The 25,423-nt window shown below is 42.5% G+C and overlaps 1 protein-coding gene across 3 annotated transcripts in view; it reads left to right on the forward strand.

The window, feature by feature from the left end:
- NUP93 (nucleoporin 93) overlaps window positions 1–25,423 on the forward strand; it is a 77,724-nt gene that overhangs the window by 35,335 nt on the left and 16,966 nt on the right. For 2 of the 3 annotated variants that reach the window (XM_065848526.2, XM_065848527.2), the window contains 5 exons: window positions 10,992–11,054; window positions 13,334–13,462; window positions 20,166–20,240; window positions 22,359–22,448; window positions 23,791–23,930. In XM_065848526.2, the coding sequence (XP_065704598.1) occupies window positions 10,992–11,054; window positions 13,334–13,462; window positions 20,166–20,240; window positions 22,359–22,448; window positions 23,791–23,930 (497 nt within the window). Of the gene's footprint in view, window positions 1–2,772; window positions 2,904–10,991; window positions 11,055–13,333; window positions 13,463–20,165; window positions 20,241–22,358; window positions 22,449–23,790; window positions 23,931–25,423 lie in introns of those variants that run through there. The other variant, XM_071814209.1, reaches the window with a different exon arrangement.

Here is a 25,423-nt window from a genome sequence, read left to right on the forward strand (position 1 = left end):
AGGTTTGTAACTCCTCTGTACTGAGATCTACAGGTAGGAACGTCTATGTTTAAAAATATATAAAATGAAGATTGAAAGCTTGCTTTGATAAGAGAGTTTTCCTTCAGGTGTCTTCTATGGTGTTTTTTCTTTGTGCCGTTGCTGCAGGTTGTTTAAATGTGTAGGTGAGTAATGAAGGAGAACAGGTGGGTACTTTTGGAGATATCACGCTTTGCTCACAGAAAAGAAACCTTAAGGTCGGTGCCTTTACTTTCTAATATTCTTGGCTGGAGCAGCTGTTGGGTGGGGCAGCCCAGTGTCTGCTGTGGGTTTCAGTCGTGTTGCCTTTTTAAAGACCCTCTTGACATTGCTGACTTGGCTTTTCATTTAAGCAGAAATACAGTAGCATAACTTTCTGAAAGCCTTTATTCCTGTTTTCTCTTTCCTAGACTATGAAATGTCTACGGAAGTGTTTTAAACAAAAAATAAAGATGCTACTTGATTATATGATTTTTCTCCTGGTTTTCATTGTGGTGCAAAGATATTGGTCCACTCTGTTTGCTCTTACCGATGCACTTATGATTTATTTAGAAGATGGGCTAAACTTTCTTTGATTTTATTTTGAAGTAAGGATTTCAAATGGGGGATAAGAATGAAAATTGCATAGAAAATACTTCTACTTGCCCAAAATAATTGAAATACTTTGAGACTTTTTTTTTTTTGCTAGTTTCTTAAATGAGGTAGGGAAGTATATTTGCTTAGTCAACTGGAGTTTGCAGCCTAGACCCCACCTCTCTTCCAAGTGAATAGGATACGTTATGAAAGGGGTTAAGCCAGTAAAATCATAGTAAAGGGAAGCAGTCGGGGAATTAACATTTATATAACCGTGGTGGCCGTGACTGGCTGGGTGGGTGGCAGCTGATTTAATACTCTCGGATCTAGGGACTGGGAGGCTGCGTGTGAACTGGGAGCTGTCTGCCTTTGGTATGGGGTCAGAAGTGTAGGGTGGGTTGCTTTTTCTCCTTTCCTTTCAATTCTGTTTCTGTATATGGAGAAAAGCAGGTTAATGAAATGTGCTGAGCCAGGACAGCACCTGGGCTCTTGCAGCAGAGAATGACTTGTCTCCTTTGGGGCTCGTTCCCCAAATATTAAGGTGTTTGTTTGCCATCTTCTGCACTTTTGCTCTTGTCAGCTGAGAAATGTCTGAACTGCTCAGAGGGGGGACTTGGTGGCACAGCATGGCCAAAAAAGTTGCCTGTTTTAAACAAGATTACCTGTGCTAAGGGGAGCTCTTGCCACAAAAGCAGCTCAGCAAGAATTCAAGTAAAAGACAATGAAATGTATGGTTTGCATGTGTAAAAAAGATGGAGGGAGCAACCTCCACTGACCCGATGTGGGAGACGGCTCAATTATCCTTCCAGTTGGTGCGATGTGGCAAATTATTTTCCTTTGTCTGAAGTGGGTGGGAGACAGAGTTCGATGAAGCTCCATAAATTAATGTATGGAAAAATGACTGAGCCACTGCAATTATTAATTAGCTGTAGGTCTCTTATAGCAGGGCTTTCTGTGGTATCTGTCGGCAGCATCTGGAGTTTGCATTTCATTTACATTAAAGTCTGAAAGCTTGCGTGCCTTGTTAATGCAACGCGCAAATAAAGGCATGCACTGCTAGAGAGTTCCTTCGCAAGGGTGGAGTACAGCCGGAGGAGAAAAATGGAAACCTTTTGTCTCCGGTGTATCCTCAGCACACTGGTCTCATGCCTCAAGTCAGGAAAGTTTCAACCTTCGGTTTATTACACAATAGGAGAAATAATCTGAGAAATGATAAAGTGTTTATTCTATCGTTTGTTGCAGCAGAAAATTTTCTCTCTGAGCTTTATAGCATCTAACATTTTTAAATAGAAATGGTATAATTATAACAGGCATATTCCAGACTTCTGGTTTTTATTTTAATGATCTGTAATTAATAATTCATAGGTAATTTAAATAATTAACTTTGTGAAATGTATCAGCAATGTAGTAAGGAAACACCATTTCTAAAGACCATGGCATATTTAAATTGAGGATTTAAAGATGATATGACACTTAGGAACTCCTCCAAATTGCTTGCTTTCACTGTCAGTAAAATATTTATATTTATTCCAAGGCACATGCTGCCATGTTGAAAATACCTATTAGGTGAACAAAGTAGCTGTGATTTATTTATAAATATTTAGGAAGAATGGGCTAAGTGATTTGGGATTATTTTTTAACTCAGGTGGATGATTTTGTCAAATCATCTCATGTTATTTAAGAGAGCTGAACTTTAAATTTCCTCATTTTCTTGAAATCTCAGTGTGTATTTAAAAAAAGAAATTATTTTCTTCATGCTAAAATGCATATAACTGTGGGTCTTTGTAGCATTAGCCAGCCAGTATCAGTGAAATAAAGTATATTTAACTTCGGAAAGGTTTTCTTTCTGTATGTGGGTTTTTCTGGGAGGCTTCAAATTGCAGTAGGAATGTTATGGGGAGCCCCTTAGTGGAGCAGCGGCTCTGGGAAAGCCGCCTGTGCCGGGGTTTAGGCTTTGCATCCCGGTTTAACTTGGTTATCGCGTTTACGGTGCTGACAGGGTTTTGATGTCTCTGAACCAGGCGTTGTCCCTTCGAGGCAGCGAGCGTTTGCTGCGTGCATCGCTTTGTGTCTGACATGCAGATGGAGGCTGGAAGATTTTTGCTTGGCTTGTATTTTTGTGTTTGTTGTTTTTTTTTTATGGAAGCAGAAAGATAACTAGCACTCCCAAGGAACGTTCAGGAAGGCGGTACACGGGCTTTCTGCGGTGGGATGGGGGCACGGCAGCCGAAATCAGTCAGCTTGAGTCAGCCCGAGAACAGGGAGAGCGTCGGGCTCAGCGCTGCCGGGCTCCCTACTCGTGTCCACAGGAGGTAAAGAGAAACAATTGCTTTTTTTTTTTTTGCGTATAGTTGAAGGCATTTAATTGTTTTTATACATTTGAAATTGTGAAGAAAGAGATGCACAGATGCCAATAATGTGTTTTCTTTCCAAGAAAGACTGAGAACAGCCCTGTTTCTTGCAAACAGCAAGGTTACCTGCTCCCACCCAGACAGAAGGATAAAGCACTTTACGGGGTGGAGGGAGATTGAGGGATTGGACTAAAATTTGCAGAAGTGGTTTAGAGGAGACTGGGTGTTAATGGCTAGCAGATTTATTTAGTATTTTGTCCCTCTCGCTGGTATTCCGTAAGAAATATGCCATTTTAGGCTGGGAAATACTTCACCAACTGATAGGGATGGCAGTTTGGCTTTTGGATGTGAACAGTATGTCCGGAGAAATGAATTCTCTGCCACCAGGCTAAGTGGGTTATTTTTGCTGCCTATACGTTGATGTTAATACGCAGTTAGTCCAGTGACTGACGCTGCAAGCTTGTCCGTATGCCTACTTTATGCCTTTTTCTTTTCAAACTACTCCCTTATTAGCTAACGTTTTCTATGGTATTCAGAGAGAAACCTATCCTGTAACAGGGCTGGATGCCTCTCTCTCCTCGACTTTATCAGTTTTTTGTGTGGTGCTGACAGATTTCCAGGGGCTGGTTTCTCAGTTTACACCATCTTGGGAGACTCCTCGCCAGCTTTCGGTATGGAAAACCAAAGTGTGGTCTGCAGTGGCAGTGGTGCTTTGTCCCTGCCCTTGCCATGCAAGGACACGGCACGGGCAGAAATTCAACGTACAGGTTTTATTTGTCACTGCGCTATTTGAGCGTGGTTTCCTCTCAGAGGGGCAAGAACGTGCGGCTACTTCTCGTGGAAATGTGGAGTAACCACGATGCTAAAATGGCAGCGAAAGAAATAAGAAAATGGCGTCATCAGTGAAATTAGTTTCGATGGCTTGGTTTGAGGGCGTCCTGCCTGATGCAAAGATGTTTTCAGTAAGAGGTATTATATTACAGGCTTAGTTATGACTGTACAATGAAGATTTTAAATCATTGAAATATGTAGTTTATTCGCAGTATGCCCTTAAAAACTATGATGCCGAAGAGGCGAATATAATAGCTTACTCCACTGGATAATCAGAAATTATTTGCTTGCATGCTATAAATATTTTTAATGTAAGGTTGCATTGCAGACCTCAAGCCCACTGGAATTACCTCATAAAGTAATTTATTTAAAATAAACTCCAAAAAAGAGCCAAAGCATTAAGTTTTGCTTTGATTGTGAATCTCTTGATGTATTTATGATTTTTGTAGGGTTGTGTTTTTTAATTGCAATACTGATACAAAGGTATTTATAGCGCAGGGGAGAGACTCATCATGGCGCTGAGCGAAGCCTCACACCATGGTCATTCCTCTGCATTTAAAAATCTTGAGGAAAGCAGATGGCCATGTATGTGGGAACTCCATGAACGAGCTCAGATTTCAGACTGTGTGACTCGTTCGCTCTGTGCCGAAGCCGTTGCTGGTGGTGAAACACTGGTGCCAAAGGAGATGAGCGTCCCGCGGGTCCTGCTGGCCTGATCTGCATGGACACCTCCCCTCACTGAAGAAGTTGTATTCCAAATGAGGTGACATTGCATTTAATTGCATTTTGGTTTCTTTATTAAGACAAACAGAAGCGCTGTCTGAGATGCTTTCAGGTGTGATTCCCAGTGTTAGCCCGCTGAACAAGCTCTTTCTGGTGGCTCTCAGGTAATGTTTCCTGCTTTTGTATTTGGCAGGCAAGAGTCTGCCCACCTCCTTTCTCTAGTTCGGGTATATATATATATATATATAATATTATTTTCCCCCAATGTTTTTCTTCCTTCTGTTCTTTGCATGACCTCTAAGCAGGCTGGGGTTATTCAGGACTTTGCTTTGTTATTGCACAGATTTCTTTGGTGCTTTGTAGCTTGGTAGGACCTGGGATTCTTGCTGTACAGCTCCCAGTTGCGTTGTAGGGAGATGGAAAACGAGTAGATGGCTGGGAGGAAGAGAGGGTCACCAGAGAAGGTAGCGCTGCTTCTTACGCCATTTCTGTGTCGCATTAACAGATGCTGTCAAAAATGATTGTGCAGTGGAGGCTGATAATTGTATGTGGAAGAGAACCTCATTCTGAGCAATTTCACTGTAAAATTTTAGACTAAAAATGGGTTATCTTAGTTTTATGTCATTAAAGTGCTTGTGACTTTGAGAAAAGCCTGCTAAAACCGCTTCTGACAGCGTTCCCATGCGGTGTGTAGCCCAACATGACAGGGCAAAGATTTTTAGAGCCCGAGAATGAGAGACTAATCCATGCAATTGAAGTTATTTTGGCTTCACTCTGATTAAGGGGAAAGACACAACAAACACTATGGATAATTACTAGTATTTTAATAATTAGCTATGCTATATAAGGAATATATGAATTACATAAATTATTGTAATTTATATATTTTGGTGATTTTTAAAACTAAGTGTCCTTCTTCACTCAGTTTAATAATTATGTTTGGGTTTGTCAAATCTTGCAAATGTATCTGATATAGTTTGTAAAATCTTGAAATGCATAGGAGCATTGCAATGCATTTCTGTGTTTTGGTACGAGTTAAGCTGCTTGTAAGTACAATTTTAAGAGAAATATTGAGATCTTTTAGTGCGTGAAAACCTGAACTCACTGAGCATCCTATATTGAATTAGAAGAAACTAAAATTGAGCAGGGTCGTGTTTCGAGCTGGAAGTGATGATATCTGTTTATGTACAGAATGCACAGTGCCATGTAGCACCGATAGTTCAATTTTGGGGCTACTATGTGAGAGCCTGGCACAATATTCCAGTAGGTAATGTGAACAGTGGCACTTTTCTAGATGTTTCCAGTGTGATAAAGCTGCATTCCCTGTGTGTCTCATGGTATATGATGCTTATATTTGCTGCAAACACCTTGTGCTCTGGCCTCATGCTGCAGATGCGTTTTGGAGGACGGTGGTTGGGTGTGGGATGTGATGGTGCCTTTCCGTGCTGGGGATGGTTTGATATTAACTGATAGTTTTATATTAGCCCTTCCACGCTTACTGGATGGCCTCTTGGCTGAAGCAGGAACTAAGAGGTGTTTGTATTTCTTCCCTTGAAATCTGTGTGTCTAAGGACATTTTCTTAAAATTGCTAGTGGAGATAGTAAAATCAGGTGCTTCATCTGGAGCTACTGTTCCCAAACCATTACTGAAGAGTGGATATTTTTTGTTAATCATCGTCCCTCCTGGTCCTTTGCAGGATTCACTGAAACTACTGGAAATCCAGCACTTGGAAAGATTTTAATCAAAGAGCAATTGACTTGAAATGGCCCCAGATTGTTCATTTCATTTCCTCTTTTCTTCCTCTGCCAGTGAAAAAGTAAGCATTGCTGTCAACATCCAAGGCCTCAGCATACTATTTGGCAACATTTGCCTTCTCTTGACAGCTTGAATACCAAGATCAAGTATTAAAAGTATGGCCTGGCTGATGGAAGTAATTAAGAGACTTCTGTGAGCCAGGAGAGAGTTTACTAACCTCATTTACTGCGGTAAATGGAAGACACTTTCAATCTCCTGTCAAAAAGAGACCATCAGTGCCTGTGTGCCCTTTCGTACTGATAACGAATTAGTTACTGGGACACTTTCTTGCTGGAATTCCAGCTGGAGTAAGGCAACCAGTGTCAGGGAGCAGTTGTCCGAGGTGGGGGATGACAGTGGAGCACGGTGAGACCAGGGCGATGGCACAGCCTGCCAGGGTCCTGCCCCCACTGCTGGGGACACTTCTGCAAACCGTCCCCAAGCGAGGCAACGTGGGGCTGGATTTCAGCAGAGGGGGGAGAACGTGAGAAGATCAGACTGGAATCCAAGGGGTGAGAGATCCAAGAGGAATCGGAATGTGCTGAGGAAAAATGCTGAGAACCAGTAGATGTGCAAGAATGAGTGGGACCAGCTGGCAAATAGGAACCTGGAGGTGGGAGAGTGGGTGTATTTCTATGCATGTCCTTGTTTTGCAAAGACCATCTCATCAGATATTGTACAAGTTGAGTAGGAAATGTTCAGCAGCAAGTGTTGCAGAGAACCTGAGAGGGGAGTAAAGTTGTGCTGCTTCCCTTCCAAACTAGGCGCAGGAAGACTGGGGGTCCCACAGTGACAGAGAGGAAAATTAAATACCTCTCACTAAAGCAGGACAGCGTGATATGTGACATTAGGGCACTGTGAGCTTTTTGCGTAAACTCAGCTCAGGGAAATAAGATAAATTTTCATTTTCAAGCAAAATCCAGACTATGTTGGGATCCCTGCAATGGCAGAGCTTGTGCAGAGAGAACTGCAAGGTGAGGATTTTGCCTCTGAGGTTTTAGCAAGGCTTGTATTAGCTATTCTTACGTTTGCCATCTGCCACTGTGAAATAGCCCTTTGTTTCCTAACAGTATCTCCATTCTCCTCCTGCTTCTCTATTTGGATACCAAATGTGAAGCAATACTTCATTGCACAATCAGTAGCATCTCCCCTGAGAGGGCAGCTATATGGGTCGTGTTCTCCCTTTGGTCCCCTGTGTGTGCTGAACGCCATACGTCCCTGTCCTTGTTACCATCCACAAGTGTCCATGGCAAAGTCAAACCTTGCCTTTGGGATTGCAGGAGCTTTTAGGGCAGGTGTAACGCAGTGAGCACAACCAGCACTGTTCGAGACGCAGACTCTATAGGTGGTGAACCCTTGTAGCTGTTACGTGGCCTGGGGTTTTTGAGGACCAAAATTCTCTAGTGTAAAGTACATCTTTTCTATCTTTCAGCCCACCTTTGTTCCAAAGAGTGCTGCTTTTCCTTTTAGCAGATGGACATCTGTGTGCATTTATATACATCTGTGAATCTAATGTCCAATGACCAAGCGTAGTGCACCACTGGGGGGCAATGCAGCGAACTCAGGGAATAAATACTGATCCAGCAGCCTCACACTCCTTGCTTTCTTAATGGGTGGCATTTTGGCCACCAAAGCCTCGAGAGGCAACCCCAGGAGCCCTTGTTTGGCCTAAGCACGAGCAGTCTTGTGAGCAGTAGTAGCAGAAACCCCACCATCAGTTGCTGAAACTCCCTCTTATGAGGTTTAACAATTAGCCTGTAATTAACTGAAGCAGCAATTGTGATGCTACAGTCATAATGTTTAGCACAAGGCATAGGGCAACCTTTTTAAAACGTACCTCTCCTCGGTGAGGCATTACAGATATTATCTGGAATGTATGAGGATTTTCATTTGCTAAAGGAGAAGTTTTTGAGATTGAAAAAGGCAATTATCATCCCCTAATTGGCATTCGGTGCAATGTAATCCCTTAAACGGACCTAGTGAACTGCTGGGGAGCTGGGAGGTTTCATTAAGAAAGATGCTCAGCCTGGATTTACTGACTTCAAGGGAAGTTTGAGCACATATTAAATTATTCTGCTGATTTACCATTGTTGCTGTATATCTTTCTAGGCAGGTATGGGCTCAGCTTGGGGCACGTGTCCCTCCGAGGAGAGAGGGGCAGACCGAGGGCACTCAAGTAGGGCGTGCGTCTCTCGGGGCTTTGAGGAGCCCGGTGCTCGCAGGATGAGCAGCAAGCCAGGGCACCCAGGACCTCTGCAAGCTGTAGTGCCCAGCTCTGTGTGCTCAGCACCGGCTGTCACAGCTGGAAAGCTGTAAATCTGCACTGTAGAGATGGTGGGCTGCTTTTGTGTGCAAAATTAGCAGCGTTCTTGGGATGCATTAGATGCAGTGTTCTCTGCAGCATCAGATCCCCACCATCAGAATGTGACTGTGTCTTCTGCTCATATGTTGGTGTGAGCTTTGAAGGTCTAGTCCAGGGGTGTCAAACTCTTGTTCACCACGGGCCCAATGTCATTTCACAGCTACTCCTAATTGCGTTCCTGCCTCTGAAGGCAACCACGAGGCTGATGCATCCCCTGGTGAAAATGAGTTTGACAGCCCTGGTCTAGAAACACTGTTTGTTGTAATTCAAGGTATTTTTTTCCAATTTAAGTTGGAAGCAGGGTAACAAAACAATCAAACACCAACCAAACGAAAAACGACACACAAAAAAAGAACCCACAGCAACAATGAAAAAAAACCTTGTTGCCCTCACGAAGTCCTTCCACCCACGCAGACAAGCCTTACAAAGCTGTCTCCATCCCTCCCCAGCTCTCCTGCACCAGGCCAGTCCTGGCCCGGTTTGGTGACCCCAGCAGCCCTTCCCTTGGTGGCAGCTGCTATACGAGTTGGTCCCCACACTCGTGCAAGGATCTGGATTTAGCTTCCCTTCTTCAGATTGTAACTGTGGTTTCTCTGTGAGCATTGTCTAAAAATAAAGCAGGACACAGTGGGCAATGGAAAGAAGGCGGCTGTGTAGAGGTTGCCGCTCTTCAGTGTGTCATTCGAGGGCTGTTTCTGGAGGGACCGCATTGCGTGTCTGTCTCAGAGGATGCCAGTTCATTCTCTCTCTGGTGTACAGAAAGGGGTCACATTCTTGTTTCCAGCTGAAGGGGGTCACAGGCTGTCACATACCTCAAGTGCTTGTTCTACATATTTTGGAAGGAAAGGGTGTAGTGCCCTTTATCTCACACACTGATGCTGGGTAGCAGGAAGGCAGACACCACACCTGTGCAGCAAATTTCTTCATTTTGGGGAAATGTCAAGTCCACCTCACCTCCTAGACCCAAGTAAGTAGTAAGTAGGCACGATACCTGTGGTTGTGTGCAGAGCTGCTTGTAAGACCGACCATAAATATATTTTCCCAAAGGTCCAAATCGTAATGACAGCAAGTTTGTCCTGTCGCAGGATCTGTGCTCCTCTGGAGATCCTGAGCTCTGCCTAGGTTGCTAAATTATATGGATCAACGTTAATATTGTCAGATTGTTGGGGCAGGAACAATTTATTTGCAGGAAGATTTGGGGGATGGAGAGCACAGAAGCCTCCTGATTCCTGACAGGTTTGGTTAGGCACTGCTGCAATTGTGTATCCTCACTGTAAAAGCATAAAGCACAGTAATGTTGCATTCCCACTGCCTGGATTTGTTGGCAGCTCTTAATTTTGGAGCTGTGGAGTGAGTCTGCATACTTAAGATATTAGCACTTAGTGGAGTATGTAATATATAATGTTATAGTTGATTACTTTGGAGGAAGACAAAGGCTTCTTTTCCGTTTTTATGATGTGAATAATGATTAAGTTGAAGTCTGGAAGTACAAATCAACTCTGTTTAATTGGTTGTATAACAGTGAAAATGCAAAATAAAGACTTTCAAATTAGGGTGTAATAAACGTTGCCTGTTCATTGTCTGTGTATGTTACTGCAGTTTACCCCACGGCTATTTGTTTAAAGTTCAAAATATCCTCTGTTTGCTAGTATGGGTCATGAAATTAACCTTTAGGATAAGAAGCTAACAGCTCATCTGAATCAGTCTGTTCTTGTACACCTGACTTCTTGGAGATTTATTGATACACTGAAAACTAAAAATAAAATTCTTACACATTATTTTTTACCCACTCCAGCTGTGTGGATGGAGAGAGGCAGTGTGGTAAACTGTTCCTGTGTGCTCTCCAACTGTTTAGTTATTTCCATCCTTCCTCCACTGACTGTTTTTAAGGCTCTTTTTCACAGTTCCTATCAGGCTTCCAAGAGCTCCACTCCTGCCTGAAGCTGCCAAGTCAAAACCTTTTCTATTTTTTTTTTCAGCATACTCAGGTCCAACAATCTTATCTTGGCTTATCGCTCCTACCAGCTTTCATCCGAGCTCCCTCAAATGGAGAGCAAGAGGAAGCAGCTGCTGGGACACAGCGATAAAACAGAATAGAAGCAGGACATTTCTCTAGGATTCAATGCATATTAAAACAGGGGATTAATGCATTTTCATTTTCGCATTGCTCTGTATGGGCACCTTACTGTACCTCTGGTGAAGTAGAGTGACCTTTAAACTTCTCAGGAGTGGATTGTGGGGAGAGCTGCAAGCACTTCAGAGCTGGGTGCTACAATATGTAGTTGATGTTAGTGCAAGGCTGGTATTTGACTGACGCTCTCTTTCTCCTTTTCTGCAGGGATTCCTGAAGAATGAAAAGGATAATGCATTACTGTCAGCCATTGAAGAGTCTAGGAAGAGGGTAAGTTGGAAGGAAGTACTTTTTTTTTTTTTTTTTTTGTTAAGGGGTGTCCCTAAGGAATTAATGAATTAGATATGTAATAAACCAGTGGAATTCAAGAGGACTGTATTGAGACCATAGAAAAACTAGACATTTGGAAGTACTCGCTTAGAAATTCCAGAAGAAATACTTGTCAGTTGTATATCAGCTGTAGTATTTTGTAGATTCAGGAGGCTCAGAGCATTACATCTGTTTGAACAGAGCAGCCCAGTGCACTCACTCTGACCCGCTCTGCATGGGTGCTGCCTTTTCTGGAGATGACGATGCTTGGCCATGGGGTTTATTTCCTTAGAGAAATACTGTGTGCACTGACTGCCTGTACAGTGAATGATGCTCAATGAATTTATTGTAGCTGTTTCTCCAGGTTACAGGAGTATGTACAACCTCATTCAGGCCTATGCAGCAGAAGTGCTGTGAGGTTTAATTGTTATGTCTGTGGAAGAGCCAGAACGCTGTACTGCAGCACGCTGTCCAGAGCAAATCTATCATATAGAGAGAGAAAAATAATTTTTTTGAAGCAGTGCAAAGAAAAGTGCTATAATAAGAAAGAAGGAGTTGTCACTTAAGCTCAGGGTTTGCTGAGTCCAGTTTTCTGCTCACGAAAGGAACCAGTACTTAAAAAGACAGACAGTGAGCCTCCCCTGTTCATCTCCTGTCTCTTTGCCTCCGAGCAAGTAGTTGCTTTAAGGATTTTCTGAAATGAAAGTTGTTTTTTGATGTGAAATTAATCTGATCCTGTTTCGAAGTCTGTTTATGCTTTTGGTATCTGTCATGTTCTGGGGCAATGGTTTCCACAATTGAATTATGCAGTGTGGAGAAACGCTTCCTGTTGTTTGTCTTAAAATTGCTGCTCAGAAATGTCATTGCGTGCTTCTTAGTGTTCCTTATGTTACAGTTGTTTCCCTCCATGTACTCTTCGGGCATCAGGTTTAGAATTGAGCTTGGATTTCTTTCAAATGATAAGAAATAGTACTTGAACATTATTAAATTGTTTTAATTATAGATAATTATACTGTAAGTATCGAAGCATATTTAAAACATTGTTGAAATTATTGTAGTAAAGGTAAGGTTAAGACATACATTCTGCCATGAACGTATAAAGTGGATTTATGTAATAAAACAAACAAACGTAAGTCTTATGCTTTAGTTGCATGCAGACACCATAATCAAATGTTTGCCAAATGTCACTGCCTCTTATTAATTAATACTGTGGAACATTTTGCCCCTTAATTGACTGTATCCTGACAGTGGGCTGGGATGAGATTAACAACTTACCCAGCCAAGCAAGACATGTAGCTGTGAACGCTGCAGCACAAAGCTGTGTGAAAGAGAAGGCAGGGAAAGAGGTGGAAGATCCAATATAGCTTAATATCTGTTTAGAATTAGTGGAAATATTCTGATTGCCTGCCCTAGTATACTCAAGGCTACTAGTTAGCATCACCCCAACAATAACAGGAAAGGTAGTGAAGCATCCTCTTTATCCTGGTGTTATTGCAAAAACAAGGAATATTGAAAGGAAAAACTTCTTCCTTCCATGAGTTCCGTAACTGGATCTGAAGACAATTTAGCAGATCAGCCATTTCACAGGCAAAAGGATGTTTGTTTTTTTCTTGGGATGTGATTTTTCTGCGTACTTTACCGAGTTATGTTCCTGATGAGAGAGATTTTCTGATTCTCTGGCACCGGTTAGTTTTCCTTAATACTTCTATTTTATCCTATTTCCCATTTAAAAGAAAAACATACTGGTAAAGACCTGAAAATGAAATACGGGCAGTAAACACGCGTCTCTGTTCAGAATGCAGTAAGTCAAACCTTTACAGCCTCCAGGGAGCTGAGAAGCTAGTTACCATTAGAGAAGTGAGTCTCAACAAACTGTGCAGATCAGTGATGACCTGTACATTGTGTGCATGCTGCTAAATTAAAGAAAGAAGCCTATTGATTTCCAGCCTGCTAAGTTTTGTGTATATTGCAGTACCATGGAAAAAGAGACAGTTTCCTTGTTTTACCAGCTGAGGGTATGTGAGAGTTGTCTTAATGCCACACACACTCTCTGAATCCCCTTGTACCTGAACAGGAAACCTCTTAAAATAACGTGCAGACCACTGTTAGCTCTTGAGGGCTGACCTGGTTGTTTTATCTAGTTGCTGTTTTCCATTGTATTTTTGATTTGGCCTATTAACAGCAGAGCTAGGTGGTTTGTTGTTTCTGTGTATTACTTAGCTCCTCTTCTTCGCCAACAGACTTTTGCTATGGCTGAGGAGTATCACCGAGAATCAATGCTGGTTGAATGGGAACAGGTGAAACAAAGGATTCTTCATACTCTGCTTGCATCAGGGGAAGATGCTCTCGATTTCACCCAGGAAAATGAGGTAACTCTTGTCTTTCTAAACGTCGTGCGTGGTCATACACAGCATGTATGCAGCTGGCACTGCTGAAACCACCTGGATTAGTCTGTAGCTACAGCTGTGTGAAAATGAGAAATATCAAATCTCTAATTCAAGAATGACTGTGACTAGCAGAATGCTTTGTCTAGCAAAATATCAAACCTTTTTGATTGCTTTTATTGACTGATACAGGCAATGGAGCTCCTGTTGCTGAAGCGATGTTTTAAGCAACATATCTGCAAACTGGAAGCTTAGTCACACCAATACATATTAGGTCAATATACCCAAGGGACAGAAAACACATTGGGGTGAACTTCACCTTCAGGAAACCTTTGCGAGGCTAATGAGACCAGACAGTTTCTCAGGTGCAGCTGTGCTCACATGTATGTCTTAGAGTGTCTCTTTCCCTTATCATGGTGCACTAGCCAGGACTTATGGCTTTTCTTAGGAGACCAATGAAATCTCTCAGGTTTCTTGGCAAAACCAAATTAATATGCAACAAAAAAAAGCAATATGCTTTCCTTTTTACCGTAGTGTCTCATGCAGTGCAGATTACAGTTTTGTGCTGCTGAGACCTCCAGTGTTCAGCAATTCAAGGTTAATTCAATAGTGACCAAATCCTTTTTGCAAGACCCCATGTTTAACATGAAAAGGTATTGACTAGCAACTTAAAACATGCCTTATCTTTTATACTTTAAAACCTCACAATTTATTCTCTTAAAGAAAATGCTTCAGTTATATGAGTAAAGTAAATCACAGTTAGCGTGCGGAGTTGTGGGAACTGCGCTTCTCTGAGCTAGAGGCTTCAGGCATCGGCTGAGATCCCTGGAGCGCAGAGTTACATCACGACGCTTGGTGAAAACTGTCACCTTGAGAGCAGAGGCAATAGGGGCTGGGGAAGGCAACTTGCTGTGCTTTCAGGCCAGAAAACAGGCCCAGTTTTTTATAGTCATGTTCCCCACCCTCCTTTAAAAAAAATTAAAATCTTGTTCGCTGGAATGACTTACAGAGCTGCAAAATACATTAAGATTTTTAAAGGCCCTTGGTGTTAACGGGGTATGACCTGTATAGGGATTTGGAAATAATTAAAGTTGTTAATGAAATATCCCTTTTTCATAGTTCTTTTAAATATAGGTTAATCCCAGTTAGCATACATCTTTTTATAGAAGCTGTCTTTCCCAGAAAGTATTTTACTGGCACTTTACTGTGACTTCTCAGAAGGTTGTCCAGTTTTCCAATATTAGACATGCTAAGTAATGCAGGTTGAATTAATTTAAAACTGGGAACAGCTATCACATTATTTTAGGATGTGAGTCTGAAGACTTGGCAGCTATTCTGATAGCTCTGAACATCTTTGATTTGTGTGTGAGTTACTGGTGTGGGATTCTCCTTTCAAAGTGTGGATATTAACTGCTAGGAGAAGCACTTTGAAACATCAGAAAAGGGATTTTACCTTTTCAGAGCAGGTTATTAGTGTCAAATGGACACTACCCCCAGTCCATGGCACTCAAGATCCCAAGCGTCAAATGGGTGGGAGGAGGGGAAAAAAAAACCCTTAAATGTGTTTCATGAATGAGTTTCAAGACTCAGTATACACTGTCACTCAATAGTACTCTACTCTCTGTTTCAAAGCACTCGTAGTATCAGTATGTCATTTCAAGAGCATTTAAAATCCTTGATATATTCCAGTCTTAGCCTCAAGAAGTCAAAGGTCTGAGAGGTTTGAAGTGCATCTACTGTGTTAAAAGCCTGTTATCTAACCTCCCCACAGCAGGTTGCTTTTCTAAAACCTTGTTCCAGTCAAATAAGTTTTTTGTGTGTGTGTGACACAAACAGACGCAGCCTGTGGAATATAGTAGAGGTTTAATTGATATCCTCTGGAGATGGAGAATCAACTGAAAAGGCACAGATCCAAACGCAGCAGGGCCGGTCTGCCTGCGAGCCAATTCTTAAGCTTTGGGCAAGCTAATTTGGGCAGAGTGAAAATACCAACACGTTATTCAGGGAAGTAAGACCAATTAACACGCGAAGCTCATGATTTGAAGAAACTAGCACAGGACTTGCCTGTAGGGTTTTCTGCTCCCCCTTGTCTTCAAGCCCAACCTTCTTCCCGTAAGGAAAAAACAGAACTGAGAAAAAAAAGGTGATGCTTGGGGAAAAGGGAGGAAAGCCCAGGTCTTGTTCTCAAAGTGTGAAAAACCTATGCTTGCAAGGTGTTTGTTCCAAGTCTTGTTCCACTAGGTGCAGAGGCATTTCTTTTTGTCCTTTTATTCCAGGTTTTTCTTTCTTCCACCCCCTCCCCAAGCTCTTCCACTCCTGCTGTCAAGCAACCGGCTCCCGCAGCGACGGGGAGATGCTGTCGCTCTCCGTTTCTGTTCTGCCCGTGTCACGTCTTCATATCCCTTAAATCCCAAGGACTACAAGATGCTTTCCGCTCCCACGCTGCACCGCACTGTGTTTTGATGGTGTTTCTCCAGCTCGGTCTCCTGCCTGGTTATTCACCGCATCGACTGGCCAAGCCAGTTGGAGCGCTGACAAAATGTCTGCCCAGGCGTGTGCTGAGGAATGTGCATATGCATATGAGGCTGATGAATAATGCATCTCTGCAGGCACGCGGTTTGGTGCGCGAGTGAGACTGAATGCTTGGCTGAGTACAAATGAAGGAGGGCTCCTTTGAAAAGCAGCATCGTTAGGCTAAATGAATGTAAAGGATAAAAATGTGATGGCAGTGCAGTATAGCTGCAGCTTTCACAAATGGATAGCATTCAGAATAAATGTTAGAGTTCTGAAGAACGTTTTGGAGAGACCTTGATTCAGGGCAGGGAGGAGCAAATGTGGTTGATAAAAATGGCACAAGCCATTTAAGCAGTATCGGAGTAGAGATGCAGGAAGATTTGTGTGTGTGCACTTGCACTTCTGAAGTCCTTTGTGCGTCACCCCTTTTCCATTTTCCCTTTGCTCCTTCACTTAAGCTTTAGGATCTGATCTGAAACACGATCATTCTCATATGCTTCTCTAGCTGCTGTTTCCAACGCATCTCTCGTAATCTTTTCCTTGCTTGAAAACTTGAGAAGTTCTAACTTGCCACCACAGGATATCCTGCCCCTTCCCCAAATTCCCCCTGAGCTTGTAGGGGTTGCCTCTTCAGACACTGGTTACCAGCTACAGAAGAATTTGCCTGTGCAGTTCTCCATTTCTGCAGTTCAGGGTGAAGAGTGGAAACAGCCTTCCCCGTGCTGACACACTGCTTTAGTTTTCGTTTTGAAATTTCAGCACAGCCATGCAGATAGTTCGATGAGGTAGTGCTTGCTTTAATAGTTCCAAGATGAAGCCAGAATGCAAGTGTGAGATAGAAAAAGCAAGAAATAAGCTTGTTCCCATGGCTCTTGGCGTAGGAAAGAAAAGCAGGACAAATTCTGGAGTTCCTGAATTTTATTCTTGCTCAAGTACGAAGTCGATAGTGGGCATTTAAAGACTTTAATTTGAACGTGGCAATTCTCAGCTCATTATTAATTAGTGATTCTCAGAGCATAATGAGTGAAATTAAAATTGGAGAAAGGTAAAAAAACCTCAAATGTGAGAGTGGTAATTTCATAGTTTCAGGCGTGCACTTCTGAATTCAGATCCTTACCTGTGGGCTTTATCCTGTCAGTCTTACACGGCTCTCTGGAGCAGCAGCCACGTGGATGTTCTTTGGAGCTGCAAAGCAGCAGCAGGAGAAAAAAGGAACCAGATTCACAAAACAAAGCCCCGATCCTTATGTTCCTGGTGTTTGGGCACTGGTTGAAATGTGACACTAAGTCACAATGTACCCTTCTTCGCTTGCTTTAGAAGATGAAACCTTATCAGTAATTAATGACAACGTCCATAATTTAGCGTTACTTTAAATAACTCTGCAATTTATCTGGCACAGCAAAGGGGAAGGCTGCAAAGCGCTATTTCTGCCATCATGTCTGTTTCCCAGGAAACCTGCTTTAACAGCTTCTTTGTTCTTTAGAACAAAGAATTTGTCGGGTTTTAGGTGGGTTTAAAGGAATTTGTGTCAGATGATTTGGCACTGAAAGAAAAATGCAAATGTTTCTGAATATCAGTATCCATTAGGATTCACTGTGAAGAATATTGTTAGTGTAAGTTCAGTTGCAAAAAGAAAAAATGGGATTTCTTTGGGGCTTTTTAGTAAAGCATTTTTATACTGCTTAAGGTCTAAATGCATCTGCCTGATTTTATAATCAGGTTGGACATAACTTAAATTGCATTATTACTGAGAAATTAATGCAGTGGTAAACTAACTCCAGCAATTTTAAATGATTGTCCAGGTTTACCTTGGATACCTTAATTCATTTATATTTTGCTATATCAGGGATAAACACAACTGAATTTTTTTTTAATTCTGTAATCTACTGTTGTATGCTACACAGAAAGCAGTCATCACAAATGTCAAGTTCTTATAATTTCTCAGCAGAGGTCAATGCCCATATCTTCACATATAAATTTGTAGCTAACGCAGAACAGCTTCTTGGCCGTTGCAATTGCGTCGCTTTATTTGTCTTTACATTTTAAATTCCTAAAATTTCCCTGTTCAAAACTCCTGGACTAGAACAGTGGGCAGCCATCGTCTTTGCAAGAACACGTGCTCATGAGTGTGAGATCCTACACAATAGAAGATAACCTGGGTTAAACTGATCTAAAATTAAAATTATAAGCATTTGGAATGACTGAGAGACTGTTCAGTGCAGAGACTGATCATGGCTGGAAGTTCATGTTTGTATTATTTCCAAGTTGGGATACAGTTCCCAAAAAAGTGAGATTATTTTGGAGACCCTGTCAGCATTTCGCCCTCATTTGAAACAAGAAATTGAATGATGACAGCATCTGGAGAAAAGCCGCCCATTTCTCAGATATTTTCCTGAAATCCGTGCAAACCAGGTCATGGCAGGAGAGTTGGTCCGGCCGTGCTGTGGCCTGACAGGCGTCACCAAAGCTGAACTTGAGCTGATTCAACTGAAGGTGAAAACATTTTTTTTCCATTACATTTGGGTTTTGTTGTCTGTTTGTACAGGCAGCAAGTTGGGCACATTTAGCTGAGCAATTCCAGAAAAGACTAGAACGTGTCCTTAAGCAATACATGAAGGTGATCCTATCTACACACTAAAGCGCTGACATTCTGGGTAACTGATGTAAGGAAAAGTAAAGCTATTTGATGGCAAAAAGCTTAATTTTAAAACTCTGCAGATGCACCTGCTCTTTCTCAGAAAAAGTTGCTGATTCCACTTTAGAGGGATATAGATGGATTTGGGTTGGACGTAACACACCAAGGTACAGCAAGACTCTTCTAGGTGTTTGCTTGGCCTCTTTCAGTATTTAGCTTATGTGCTTTGCATCCTTCCTCCTAAAGGAAGGAGCAACCATCTGAGATCCTCGAAACTGTACCTAAGGTAGACACCTGTAGTGAGCTGAGCAAGGTGTGTGTGGAGACGTGTCATCTGTTGTCAGACCAGCCACACCTGGAAGAGTCAAATGAGCTTTTGGGTTCAAAGTCTGAAATTCTGAGACTGTTGCTTCAGTTTCAGACCTGAAAACATGTTTGCTTTTCTGAAAGCTTGTCTGTTCCTCTTTGCTTGCCCCAACTATGTCAGATGGTTTCATAATAAATATTATGCTTCTATACTGAGCTTGTCTCGCTTTTATCTTCAGACCATCACGGCTGTAGCACCACTCATGAAGCAGCTGATATTAAAGGAATGTTCACCTCAAAGGAATCTGTCTTTATAATGACTGCACTTTGTTTTTCAAACCTAAGACTTGCAATGCTGATGCTGAAATGAAGAATTACATTTTCAGGAAGCAGGAAACATCAGACAGTATTACATACTTAATTAGGAGTATTTGTTCCTCCAGAGTGGTGAACATTCATGTTCAGTAGTGGATATACTGAAAACATAACTGTGGTTTATAGTAAACACTTAAGGGTAGATTTACGCAGCATTAGAATGTTGTGTCAGTATTATATTTCAGGTTTTATAAAAGAGTACAAATTTTCCGTGCCATTGCCTCATCTGCTGTCCCTCTGCACTGAAAATATCTCAATCCTGACATGGTCTCTATGGGTGGGAAGATTTTGTTTTGTTTTCAGGTCAGTGTATTGCCAGCATCCTCCTCCTTCCTACAACTGACCAGCAATGGGGCACCTTTTGACAGATAACTGAATGCCACGGTCACATTTTGTGTCTGTGTCGTGGCACTAGAACAAAACTGAACTGTCAGTCTTGTTAGACTGGATCCACTGAGCTGGTCCATCGAATTCTGTCTCCTTGCTCTGATGGAGATTCAGACTAGATACTTTGCAGTGAGATGCTAACGTGACGATAGGCAACCTTTCAGGAAACAAAAGGAAAGAATTAAAATTGTAAGATGCTATCAAGAGACACTGATGTCCTAATTCTAGAGAGATAATGGCTGGTTTGTGCACCGAATAAGCAGGATTTCTGTCACTTTAGAAGTTTTAAGCTAAATTAGGAAGATAATAGGGTATTGCAGTGAGATGGTGCATTTTACTCTGTACAGAGTTCAAAACCCTGTTCTTAGTTCTGTCAGTAACATAGTTATGCTCTTGTTCTTTAGGAGTAGGTATGTTGGTAAGATGCATTGAACTGACTTTATACCTTCTGATCTGCTTCTCACTAAACAGCCGAGCTACGTTGGTGATTCGGGCCCGCCGGGTCGCAGCTCTTTGGACAGCGTGGAGATGGCGTACGCTCGGCAGGTGAGCGGGAAGGAGAAAACATAGTTAAACGTTGTCTTCTGCAGAAAGAGATGTGGGAAAATAAAGATCTGTGAGCATAGCATGTACGATATGGTAGGTAAAACATGAAAACATCTGCCTGGAGTTAAAATGCAATTTGAAAATACAGAAATTTAGCCTGAATTTTAAAAGTGTACTCACCTGTATGCTACAGGATTTTTTTTTGTCAAAAGAAGATCCTGAACACCATGTATTGACTGCAGGAGTCATTTATGCTCATATAGTAAACCAAACTCTTTCACCTTTCAAAAAAGAGATTTTTAGAAATCTCTGTTAATGTGTAATTGTACACAAATGAAGACTTTATATTCCCTTTATTCTCACATTGCCTTTCTGATCTGTGCCTGTAGCAAAAAACATGCTGAAGTCTTAATCCTGATGTTTGTCACATTATATCCTGTTCTAATGGCATAGCTTATGAGAAGCTTTCGTGCATCAGTGATGAATTAATATGTCTGGTAGCATTAGTCTCCCTCTGAAAATTTTCAGGGAAAACTGATAAACCTTAACATAACCAATTTGTTACTTTTGTTATTTGAGATGATCTGTTTACCAGCACTGTTGGAAACAAAATAAAAGAGAAGGACTTGATTTTTCAAAATGGAATATGTGAAAGGATGTGGACAAAGCACTGCCTAATTTGCTCACAATTACTCCTATTGTGTGCATTGGCTCAGTCTTTGCTGAGCCAGATAGCAGTGTGTACATCTGTTTTTCTGTGTGCGCGTTCAGATATGGTAATGGTGAAGAAATGAATCACAAAATAAGGTGCATAGTTGTGCTGATAAAGCGTACATTTGATTGACAAGTTATTGATGTACACTAATTTGTCTCTACTGTAATATTCCTGTATTAAGGATCTTCCTTGTGGCATAATTATATCCGTACCCTGGGCTGACAGGATTGCTCCCGATGTTCTGTGTCTCTGGGAAGCCCAGCCTCTCCAGCAGTCCTAGTTCCAGGGGTAGCTGCGGGGTCATGGTGTCTTCCCCGCGGGTTGAGCAGGTTGGTTCTTGCCAGGTTTACGGGCTGCGCACGGGCTGCTCACCGTGTGTCATGGAAACATGCCGTTCGTGGCCAGGCTTCTGCTCCCAAAACACTTGGTGCAGTTGCCGTGTGTTCCCGGCACGGCGCCTGGAGAAGATGGCCTGGCTGAGCTGTGCTTAATGTCACCCTGCTTGCGTACAAAAATACCCGGGTTTCAGCGCTGGGTCTGTGGCTCCTGTGGATTTCAGGGGACATCTGTGAGTCCTGGAGATCAGGCAGTCCATGCTGTTTCAGTTTACCATCAACTGCTTCATGGATAGTTCAGACTCTTTCACAGGAACACCCTGAAGTCCACAAACGTGATTTCACCGGTGCTAGATTCTGGTTACAATCCTGAGCTCCGCATTTTGTTTGCATACTGGGAATGTTGAAGTAGTAACACATGCAAAAGAGACTTAAAGTACGATGGCAGTGCCTTTCTAGCATTGAGAATGATTACGTTCAGATGTAGCTGGAAGGTCTTTGGACTGAGAGTGGAATAAACTATAGTAGAAGCTAAATTAAGACCAAGATTTAAATCAAAATGGGGGTGTGTGTGTATATATGCTTAAGGAAAGGTTTTGAAGGGCCAGGTTTCTGTTCTCATTTCCTTGTGTCAGATTTCCCTGAATACTGCCACAAGCCAGCAAAATCCTGTTTCTTTTATTGTCACCAGGTAGGATGCTGCCGTGCAGGGGAATATCACATCAACCCAGTTGTCAGGTCTCTTCTGAATCTTTGTCCTCCAACCATTAGCAGCAATTAGTCCAACAGGGCATTCAGTGCAGTGCTTTGCCATGCAGAACCCCGGAACAGTGGGATTGCTGCCCATCTTCGGGCAGACCCGGGGCTTTGGTGTGTTATGGAGACACAGCTAGTGCTGATGCCCATTCCTCTTGCATTGGATTAAAGCAGCTGATGTAGGAGGGAAGCAGAAGGGACTGGCTGGGGATACTGTTCTTGAAGCCTGGTTCATATTTTGCTGCTGTGGCTGTGGAGGGGGAAAGGGAGTAATGTGTATTGTTAAACTTGCTTATTTTCAATATGTTTCAGATTTATATTTATAATGAGAAGATAGTGAACGGACATCTGCAGCCTAACCTGGTGGACCTTTGCGCTGTTGTTGCAGAGCTAGATGATAAGGTACTGCCAGTGTGTTAACATAAGGAAATGTATTTAATCTGTTTTCAGCTGTGATTAGCAGCCTGCTGACATTGGTGGAAAAATACTGATGTTGCCCAAAAAAATTGCTTGGCTCCACAAAACACAGAAAAAATACTGGAACCTTCTCTAGTACAGCAGGGCACACCTGTGATGAACTTGGTCATGGTGAAAATTTCTTAACACGGTGAGGAAGAAAAGAACCTGGTTTCATTGCAGTGTCCTGTCGTGAGTGATGAGCTGTTGGGGAAGAAAATTGCTTTTCATTTTGAATGGGTTATGTTTGGGTTTCAAAATGTGGTCTCTTAATATTCTTTGAATGTGTTCAGTTGTAGGTGAAGGGTCTTCGATCAGCCCCTGCTAGAGTTGAAGTAGGCTCCCTTAGTAAAGCAGAAAACCCCTAGGATTGACTTTAAACCAGTGATCTGCCTGCCTTTTTCTAATCTGCTCCTTTAATTGTGTTGCATTGATCCACCCCAAAAAAACCCAAATGCACAACCCTGGCCACGTTTGAGAAATGGCTTGGCGGAGAACACTGCAGGAGGGTCAAGTAATGGAAAAACTTTGCAAGTGGGGAGAGCACAAAGCTGTTCAGAAGCTGCGGGGCAAATGCTTCAATCAGATCTGAACTACAGGTGTATGTCTTTGCTTTGAACAGCTCTGCTCATTTTGCTAGGGACAGCACGTCGAGTTTCAGTGTTCTTGCTGCTTTGAAGCACTGAGATCAAACACCCACCCTTGCTGAAGCTGACAGTGCTGTTACTTCTCAGCATTTTGTGGTTTCAGCAGGGAAACCCTGGTCCTGTAGACACTGATACAATCTTGTCCTTGTGAGGGAGCAGACCTGGATGGTTTTCAGCTTTTTTTCGTATCCAAGTGCTCAGTGTCCTTTAGATATTTCTTATCATAGCTGATTGCACAGCTTTCCACTGGCAGCCAGAGCAGTTGCTTATATGAAAACCTGATGTTACTGTGGTACTTACTGAGTGGAAGTATGAACTAGAAATGTGCAAGGAGGCTGTGAACCAAGTACCCAGCCTAGTTTTAGAAATCCCTGTTGTTCCTGGGTGATGTTTGCAGGTACAATATTTATAGCCATCTTCTTGCACAAGAATTATACAGAGAAGCCTAGGAAATTTGAATTCTACAGGACAGGAGTGGCTTACTTTCATGACTGCATCCAATATCTCTGCTACAAATCTAAACTGACATTACTCTTGTGTTTTTAATGGTTAAGAAAAGCATAAAACACCATGTAGCTCAAAACAGTGTTGCCGGTTCATCTCTATACTAATCGCTGTTACATGGAATGGCTCGTTTATAGAACATCTCTGAGATGTGGGCCATGGTGAAACAAATGACTGATGTTACCCTGGTTCCTGCTAGCGATGCCTTGAAAGTCCGGACCAACATGGAGGTGCGTATGGAGTTCGTGAGGCAGGCTCTGCGCTACCTGGAACAAAGGTAAGGTGAATGCTCTGGCTAGCACAGTTCATTTTATAGAGCTCCCTAATAATAAGTCAGAATGACTTTGTAATGCACACAAACATAATAACAAGTCAGCTACCTCATGCTGCTCATGGAAGTGTCTGCTGCCTGTCTTTTCTGCAGGGCTTAGAGCAGCCACTTGAGTATAAAACTGTTTTAGTTAAAAACTGTTCCAGTTAAAAAGGCCTTGAATCCATGGGGAGTTTGTTTAGAAGACACAAAAACCTTTTCTTTTTTCTTTTGTGTTGCCCTTAGAATGTTCTCTATCTGTCAGTGATATGTGAAGATTTTTCACTTGTGGAAAGAGATCTATTTCCTCTGTGCAAAAAAATCCCCTTTTCTCTGTACTCCCTTTCTGATTGCTGATCTCTGTCAGCAGCTGGTGCTGGGAGGAAGCGAGGACAGCACGGGGGACAAATCTGGTGCGATGAGTCACGTTCTGATCGTGCCATTTCTGCACTGAAAGGTTGTTGTAAAAATTGGAAAGGCTGAAGCTGAGACATCTAGCAATGATTTTCAGACTCTGGAAAGTGGTTTACTGTCTGTATCAGCAAGTATTGTGGGGACTTAAGCTCCTTGACCAAGAAAACGCTTGGAGAATCGCAGGCTGTGGAGCAGCCCAGTGCTGGGTGCCCAGGTGGCTGTATTGCGTATTCACTGCACACGTGGATGTTGCGGTGTCTCGTAGCCGCGAATGTGACGCCCGCAGGCTAGTTCAGCAGTGGAAAGCAAACAGCGTAGTGCTTGGGCAATTGTTACGGGTACAGATCTGCCATCTGAGCAGGGAAATTGCTGCGATGCAGCACGCTGGGAAGAGAAGTGTTCGTCTTCTGGCACAGTCCCTTCTTGGCCCCTGGCTTTGGCTGCCACAGCTCAGCAGCTCTTGTCACCTCGTGCCTGTCTGAGCACAGATGAACCGACACATCAGGAAGATCGTCTGTTTCTTCAGTCTCGGCAGCGTGCAATGAGCCAGTGACTCTTAATCTCATTTGCCAAATATCCAACTCTTGACATTTTCAGAGTCCCATTAACTGCTAAATGAAATTAGGAGTTGGTTACGTCCAGTTCTTCCCAGCCTTCCCAGTTGTGGAAATTGGGCCATTCAGGCCTGATTTTATTAAAAAAACAGAACAAAAAACCCACACCAATGTGCTTTGCTTTGTAACTTTTCATTCCTCACAGGAATTGGCTCATACTGGGCTGTTCACTTGCCTCACCAGCCCCTCACACAGACAAAGAGGAGATGTTGTGCTGCTCTTGCCTTAGTTGCTTTGAAGCAACTGTGATCTTAAAGCCCTGAGGAGCATGTGCTTAACTCAGCCGCAGTGTTAGTTATCAAGATGCACCGATGCTTGCCTGTGTTTAGCATAGCCTTTCAGTTTTGTAGTCTGCTGGTGCACAAGTCTATTGTGTGCTGCAGAGAAAAAAAGAACTTGGTGTAACTTATCACTGCTATATGTGGTGTTTAA

Source organism: Patagioenas fasciata, chromosome 13, assembly GCF_037038585.1.
Source record: "Patagioenas fasciata isolate bPatFas1 chromosome 13, bPatFas1.hap1, whole genome shotgun sequence".
NCBI classification, from domain to species: Eukaryota; Metazoa; Chordata; class Aves; order Columbiformes; family Columbidae; genus Patagioenas; species Patagioenas fasciata.